The following is a 7,856-nucleotide window of genomic DNA, read 5'->3' on the forward strand; positions in this document are numbered from 1 at the left end:
ACCAGATGCGGACTATACTGAAAATATTTGTTGTTGCAGAGTCCAAGCTGAGAGTCCCCTTTTCCCCATCACAAAGAACCAACCAGATGCGAACTATAGTGAAAATATTTGTTGTTGCGGAGTCCAAGCTGAGTTCTCAAGGTAAAGCCAGCGAATGTCGAGACCACATTGGTAAAATCAGTGCCCACGCGTGTCCTTTTCTGGACTTCCATAGATTTATTGACCTTCCAAGTTAGTGCCATTAAAAGCTAACTCACCCATTACAAACTCAAAGTCTCCATGGTATGAGTATTTGGAGCCTTCCTTGACTGCGAACTGTAATCCGTGTATCAGGGCTTCATACTTTGTTGCATTGCAAGTATAGAGAAACTGCAATGACGCTCGTCCAAATAAAGCTCCATTGTTAGTAGCTTTTCGACCTCTGCCTCTCTTCTGGCTGCCTCTTTGAAAATTGAGTTTCTTCACCCTGAAATCTGCGAGTGGAAGAGGCAGGCGCTCACCCTTCTCGGACTACTCTTGGCGGTAGAGGTGGTATTTTGCCACGTAATCCTCACATGAAACACAACTATTTTCATATCATGGTATTTATGGCGATTTTCAACTTTCAGGTCCACAATGTGTTGGCGGCGGAAAGTTGCTTGAGGGCGTATATAATTTTAATTCTGAAGATATATAAACTAGCAATTGTCCCAAAAGGTACAAAGAGAGGCCGATAGGATTATTAATTTGGAATTGTAAAATTTAGTAGCAAATATTGCAGAGGGAAATCTCATGATATTACAGAATGAAATCCCATCCTATTACAAGTAAAACTGAGAAATTTCATATACCACAATACAAGTAAAACTGAAACCAATCTTGTAGAGTGAAATCCCATCATATTACAAAATGAAATCTCATTATATAGGATTTATTAGGGTGATTACAGAGAAAATTAACATAAGTGGAGAGCTGATTCAGAAGGTATGACATGGACTCTGTAGAGTGAATCCCCTAATCTTGTAGAGTGAATCTCATCATACTACAGAATGAAATAGAAGTCTAAAGGATTTATCAGAGACATTACAAAGAACGCTATCACAGTGGAGAGCTGCTTCACAAGGCAGGACATGGATTCTGCTTATTCACCACAGAAACTCTTGTTGTTGAAGATGAGAAGCAGCACAAAAGTAAGTCATTCCACAACTACTACAAACTTACAACAATATTAACATCCTGCAAATATTCTCATCTATGAGGAGCTTTGGGGGCCTATAGATTACAAGAGAATAGTAGAAATTCTTCACTAAACATGTTAGTAGCGTACTGATCATCTTGGCGGTTGGAGACAGAACTGGTGTTGAAGCTCTCTTTCCTCACAAACCCAGCAGGGGCTTTCTTGTCATGATTTTGAGTACAAAATTTGACTGTCATTTTCTACATCTTTCTATTTATATACATTGTTTGAACTCCTGTACAAAATTTCCCACAGAATAGAAACAAAAGATATTACAAGTGACTTAAGCTATTTGGCTAGCCAGAAAGGAAAAGAATTCAAAACAAAGATGTTATTACTAATCAAGTTTGACACCAGAATAGATATGCATATTAAGGGACACAGCCACCTTTAAAGGAAAAGAAACAAATAATACTAAGATCCCCAGATATATATATATAACAATAGTGTGGAGTTATTTCAACGAGGCTTGTCAAGGTAATCCCAGCTATTGTGGATCATGAGTCATTACTTTAAGAGACAATTACGAGATCAGTTTCAAAGCAGAGCTGTAGGAGATGGATCAAATAACAGAGCAGAACTTTATGCTTTTTGGTAGATTCTGAAAATAGCAATAGAGAAAGGTTTAAATTGTCTACAGGTGATAAGAGATTCCAAACACATTGCAGAGAGGTCGATTCCAAACACATTGCAGAGAGGTCAAATGGAAATTTCAATCAGGAAAATTTGCAGCTGGCCCATCATTGGACGGAATCAGAGAAGCAAGGAAAAATTCCATGTCATTATCTTTTCAGCATGTCTGCAAGGGATAAATATGAAGGCTGATATATTGTTCAAGTAAGCACTGAGGATGCAGAACAGATGGATGGAGATGATTGAATACCCCATCTGGACCTTCTCATTCAATCTATTTCTAATCAAGCTATTATAGTAATGACCTTTTGGATGGCTGTTTTGGAAGCAGTGTCAAAACTTAAACATCATACTTACCCTAAAATTATTATAACTGTTTACACGCTTTCCAGGACTTTAATTGCATACCATAGTTACACATAAAAGCCACGACATTAATCACATAACAGTTTGAAATAGTTCAGCATGCCTTCATAACATTGGAGATATTCCAACTGTGTTCATATTTTTCACTAATCTTGGATGACTTTAATTACAGTTCTCAGACCCTCTCCTTTAAGCATGTGATCAAATGCCTTGTTGATGTCAGCAAAAGAAACCTTGTCTGTAACAAATTTATCCAGTTGAAGCTCCTGCAAATTTAACAATCAAGGAAGGAAAGATTAAAACCATAATTATAACTCTAATTAGATATGATAAGCATAGATTGCTCCCGTCATGGTACGGACAAAAAAAAACAACTGGGAAATATGACCACACAGTATTATCTACAATTATGGTTTAAATAAGCTGTTACAACTATGTTATGAAGTCTTACCCCATTCAAATACATCTCTACAAGGCCTGGCAAATCAGTACGAGGCTTATAATTTCCAAAGAAGGTTCCTTTCAACGTTTTCTCGCTCAGAAAGTTTACAGGATTCGTTTTAAAGACTGCGTCTGAACGAGGGACCCCTGTTAAAACGGCTACACCCCAACCCTGCAAAAACAGAACTCTGATATCAAACATATGCATTGCCTGCATTTTCTTAATTAAATCGAAGCAATCAGTTTAAACTTTAAAGCTACAGCTTAGAATTGAAATGATTGATGTATCTTAAACCAAAGGAAACCAAGAGCTAGTACATCATGGCAGCATTCCAAAGCTTGAACCATGGCCTCAATACTCCCTGTGCATTCGACGCTGCAGTCCACCCCTCTATCAGTTTTTTTCCGCAATTACCTGTAAACATTTTTTATAAGTGTTTGGAAATTAAGAGTCTACACTGCTTTGAATGGATGGTGAATGAGTGCACTCCATGCGAAAACTTAAAATCTCCCCCACCTAAGTACTAAAGTACCACACTAGTCAAAAGCAACCAATACTCTGACCTGGGAGAGAGTTTGGTGATCATTTTGGGCAGCTCAACGTACCTGCTGAATAGGTTTTTCTTACTCTTTAGGGTTTATAAATTCCGTTACTCCAAATTGTTTTGCTGAGAAAGGAAAGATTACAAGAAACGGTTAAAAAGGCAATTCTACAAGTCAACATATCAACATATGTACACAGATTTTCCACATAATTCATAGGAGTAAAGTATGAATACCTTTGTAAACTAAGTAGTCAAATAACGGCATACAAGAAGCCTCTCGCTCCACAAACACAAAATTGTAAACTAAGTAGTCAAATAACTGCATACAAGAAGCCTCTTGCTCCACAAACACAAAAGAAAAAATTCTCTTACACCTTAATATTGAAAGATAAAATTATTATTTATAAATATTTTAACATATACAATTTGGTGCTTGGTGCTTTTTTCTGTTCTTCTCAATACAACAAGATTCAGTGCTACTTCAAATTCAATTTGCCACAAATATTCTGCACTGCCTATTATTCACTTTTCAACATAATATATGGACACTCTCTCAAGGAGGTAGCAGAATTTTGACCTACACCATTTGATGCTCATGTTTCACATTTCAGCTCGCACAGATGATAGGGTTCTTTAAGCAAATTAAGAGAAACATTGAAATTGCAAAATTCTGCGTAGAACAATAACTTGTCAAGAGCTTGAAACATAAAACTTGGAAAAAAAAATTAAATAGAGAAAAATCACTTAGCAAAGGGCCAATAAATCAAATAACTGAACATTTGAAAAAAAATATATCTTATATTGATTCAGTACCAATAAATCAAATGATTGAACAAGCTTATTGAAGCCTACAAGGATAGAACTATTATGAAGAAAACAGAAAAACAGTATCCAAATGGCCATATGGTGATGGTCCTTTTATGGCACAATCGGTTATAACAAATTAAAAATGAAAGGAATTCAGCTATACTAAGTTACAGAAACCTTGTTAATTTAAGCAATAAGTTCAAGGATTGTTCGAGAGCTTCCAATTTAATACAATCTGTTAAACGATATTTTACTTTAAAAATGTGCAGAACAATTAGGTTCCAGAATCCCCAAAATTTACCATGATGATAGACTTGCATTACATCACTCGGATGAATGAGGTCCTCATTAAAGTTTCCCATAATGTAGAGATATCCATGAAAGTAACACCATGAATTATGTGCAAATTCCTCAAATTTACAATAACATGATGTTCCATGCGGTTCAGCCTCAAATTTTGCTGGATACTCTCTCAAGGAGATTACAGAATTTCAACATACGGTATTAGATGCTCATGTTTGACATGTCTGCTCACACGGAAGATAGGGTTCTTGATGTAAATTAAGAGAAAAATTCAAACTGCAAAATTTGTGTAGAACAATAACTCATCAAGGGCTTGAAATATAAAACTTGAACAAGCAATTTAAAAGGGGATTAAAAAATCACTTCGAAAAGGACCAAAACACACAGGGCAATTGGGAAAAAAAATCTTCTTTTGATTCACTACCGACAAATCAAATGATTGGCCAGCTTATTGAAGCCAACGAGGATAGAGCCATTATGAAGAAAACAAAAAAGCGGTATCCAGTTGGAGATATGGTTATAGTCTAATTATGGAATGATCAGTTATAATACATTAAAAAGAATGGAATTCTCAGCTATGGCACGTAACAGAAACCTTGATAGTTTGGTCAATAAGTTCAAGAATTGTTCGAGAGCTGATGTGCTAAACGATATTTTACTTCAAAAATTGCAGACCAATTAGCTTCCAAGATCCTTAGAATTTAGGATCATGATAGATTTGCATTACAGCGCTCGAATGAATGAGGTCCTCATTAAAGTTCCCCGTCATGTAAAGATATCCACGAAAGCAACAGCATGAATTATGTGCACAGAATAGTCCCTAGAAAAAGGTTTGAGGACTTTAAAACTGCAACATATACTAATATGCATACAGTGGAACATAAAGAGGGCACTTGTTATTAGTACTTACAGCAAGCCCAACAGCCCCCAGGCCAAACACTGCTACTATCGAACCCTTCTTGGGTTTGCCTGCGTTCAAAGTAGCACCCATCCCTGATTCCACAACAGAGAAGAATTTTACACAACAATTCCAGTCAAAGAAACCATTATGAATGATTTTATAATTATTAACAGTACAGCGAGCGAAAGTCCTCGCAATTGACATGCCCACTTTGTAAAACACTATACATTGTCAACGAGGTCAATTATTTCATTTCTTCAGTCAAACTTAATATATTATCATCTCAAAATTACTTATAAAATCTTCTACAATTCAGGAAAGTAGTTTTTGCATAAATGGCAGGCTGCATCCAGACTTGGAGTCGCTCTGCATTGAGTAAATTTTGTTTTGATAGGAGATCCAAGGGCAATATAGGCCTTGCGGGGCAGGGGGTGTTTAGAGATGAGCATGGTAACATTCCAGGGAGGTTAGACAAGTTTTGGAATAGAATACCTAACAGGTAAGCAGAGATAACTTGTAAAATCTTCTACTATTCAGGAAAGTAGTTTTCGCATTAATGGCACGCTGGATTCAGACTTGGAGTCCCTCTGCATTGAGTAAATTCTGTTTTGATAGGAGATCCAAAGGCAATATAGGCCTTGCGGGGCAGGGGGTGTTTAGAGATGATCATGGTAACATTCCAGGGAGGTTAGACAAGTTTTGGGCACAACACACACACATATATATGAGAGCACTGGATTTATCAGAGGGTTGGTGGATGGGAGATTGCTGAAGAAGCTGTGGTCTCTTTCCCAATTTCCCTGTGATCCCAGTTTCTGTGGGAAAACTCTCAACATCCAATAAAGGTTGCCAACTACACTCAAGGGAATCAAGTTTTTCTTAAACTCTCAATGAAATTTTGTTTTTTCCTTCTAGCAGAACCCTTTCATTCAGATGTGCTTTTGCATGCTGCAATCTAGAAAAGCTTCTTGTCACTTTCATCGTGCCAAAACATGAAGAGTGTAAGTTTCAGACAATAATCACAGACAATAATCTAAAAAGATTTTGCGAACAATAAAACCCTGAAAAGCATTCTTTCAGATTTAATTGTTCAGAACAGAAAACTTGCAAAAGTCTGCAACTGGTTAGTTGATGAGAGCAGTGAAGAATTCCTTCAAATCATGAAAAAAGTGATGTCTATAAATATTTTCAGGTGGAGTATTCTCACAATTAATGTCAAGCACTTATCTTCGTCGTTAATATCATGTTTGCATACTGTAAGTCATTGTGACAAAATCCAATGCTTTCACTCTCGCCTGATAACATCTTCTCCAGAAAATTGACCTCATCTTCTATGCAATCCAGTCGGAATCCAGCAACCTCAACGTCAGGACATAGCGCCAACGCTGTCTTTAACCAGTTTCTGGTTTTAATAACAAAAGATTCAGTAAAGAAAAAGAAAAAAGTACATCACAAGCAATTTGATAAAGATCCAAGAACAACCCTGAGGCGCATCCAGAGCTTTGGTTGCCGAGGGCCGAATATGTCAAGGTGATGAAATTCCCACAACTTTGATGCTATTTTAGCAGATATTTCAGGATTTTTCAAATCAGGGGGCGACAGTGTCTAAGTCTCTCGTACAAATTAAAAAAAACTGTCAGAATTCAGTGATTTTGATTTAAAGAAACATCTTCAGTGAAGAATTAGTTGAAAAGTCTAAAGAACTTACCCTGGCATTCAGAAATTCCTCAATGCGGCCATTAGGGAAGGAAGCCAGGAGACGGGGGCCCTGCCCGAGCCTGGAAATGCACTCAAATGCCCTAATCTCGTATTCTCGATGAAAAAACGCATTCGCACGGGCATCTCCATAGATCCGAACCTTGACCTTCCTAGGATTTTCCTCCTCTCTGGTCTGCCAACTGCACTTGAAAATCTCATTCGTCATGCCGCCCGTGAGAGGCCTGATTTCCATCTTCTTTTCGTCGATAACGTCCGCCCAATGCAGAGCGAGGGTTTGCAAAGTACCCTCAGCTTCTTTGGGCAAAATAGAACTCTGTTCTGTGGTAGCGGCCATGAATAACGACTCGAAATTTCTGCGCTGCAGAATTCTGTTGAACTCAGAAAAGAATGGATCGTGCATAAGGCGGAAGATAACTGCAGGAAGTTAACACGACCCGCCATTCCCTCGCAGAACTACTCCCTCGCAGAACTGTCCCGCCAGAATCCGATGCCACATGTCAGTACGAGGAACGAAGGATCCATTCAGAATCCGATGCCACGTGTCAGCACGAGAGCCAAAGGAACGACGAAAGTCTGTTCCAAAGGAAGGCCTATCGGCCTAATTATTTTTATTTGATAAATAATTATATAAAAAGACATAATATATAATTTTTTAATTATTAAACAAATTCCAAGTCATATATTAAATTTGATTATTTATAAATTTAATCCATGTGTTCAAAGTGAAAATTAAATAAATTACAATATTATAATAATAAGTATTTAATATAAAATATGATAAAAAAATTATTATTAATAATAAGAAATATTATTAAATTATACCTATTTTTAATAAAAATGGAAAAATAAAATAATATTGAATATCTTAAAAATTTATATTTATAATTATTTTAAATTATATTAATTCATTTATAATTATATAAAT

The 7,856-nt window shown here is 36.6% G+C and overlaps 3 protein-coding genes across 5 annotated transcripts; all 3 read right to left on the reverse strand.

Annotated features, from left to right (window-relative positions):
- Nucleotides 1-1,971: 1,971 nt before the first annotated feature.
- LOC149214874 (alcohol dehydrogenase-like) lies at nt 1,972-3,065 on the reverse strand. Its single transcript, XM_089392436.1, has 3 exons — nt 2,975-3,065; nt 2,667-2,828; nt 1,972-2,481 (listed from the first exon to the last, which is right to left on the reverse strand). The coding sequence occupies exons 1-3, from the start codon at nt 3,002-3,004 to the stop codon at nt 2,362-2,364; spliced, it is 312 nt and encodes a 103-aa protein (XP_089248562.1). The 5' UTR covers nt 3,005-3,065; the 3' UTR covers nt 1,972-2,361.
- LOC149214875 (alcohol dehydrogenase-like) lies at nt 3,017-5,416 on the reverse strand. Of its 2 annotated transcripts, XM_089392437.1 has the most exons (4): nt 5,222-5,416; nt 3,436-3,481; nt 3,263-3,324; nt 3,017-3,071 (listed from the first exon to the last, which is right to left on the reverse strand). In XM_089392437.1, exons 1-3 carry the CDS (start codon nt 5,414-5,416, stop codon nt 3,281-3,283), a joined length of 285 nt encoding a protein of 94 aa, XP_089248563.1. In that variant the 3' UTR covers nt 3,017-3,071; nt 3,263-3,280. The 2 variants fall into 2 exon arrangements, with proteins under 2 accessions (XP_089248563.1, XP_089248564.1); XM_089392438.1 differs by lacking the exons at nt 3,017-3,071; nt 3,263-3,324; nt 3,436-3,481 and adding an exon at nt 3,589-3,871.
- A 1,120-nt stretch (nt 5,417-6,536) lies between these two features.
- Nucleotides 6,537-7,384, reverse strand: LOC149214876 (putative choline kinase 2). 2 transcript variants are annotated; one of them, XM_089392434.1, is made up of 3 exons: nt 6,921-7,384; nt 6,695-6,817; nt 6,537-6,614 (listed from the first exon to the last, which is right to left on the reverse strand). In XM_089392434.1, exons 1-3 carry the CDS (start codon nt 7,329-7,331, stop codon nt 6,579-6,581), a joined length of 570 nt encoding a protein of 189 aa, XP_089248560.1. In that variant the 5' UTR covers nt 7,332-7,384; the 3' UTR covers nt 6,537-6,578. The 2 variants fall into 2 exon arrangements, with proteins under 2 accessions (XP_089248560.1, XP_089248561.1); XM_089392435.1 differs by lacking the exon at nt 6,695-6,817.
- Between the last annotated feature and the right edge of the window lie 472 nt (nt 7,385-7,856).

This window comes from Pinus tabuliformis, chromosome 1_1 (assembly GCF_031772625.1).
Source record: "Pinus tabuliformis cultivar Carrire ecotype Pingquan chromosome 1_1, CPIR1, whole genome shotgun sequence".
Taxonomy (NCBI): domain Eukaryota; kingdom Viridiplantae; phylum Streptophyta; class Pinopsida; order Pinales; family Pinaceae; genus Pinus; species Pinus tabuliformis.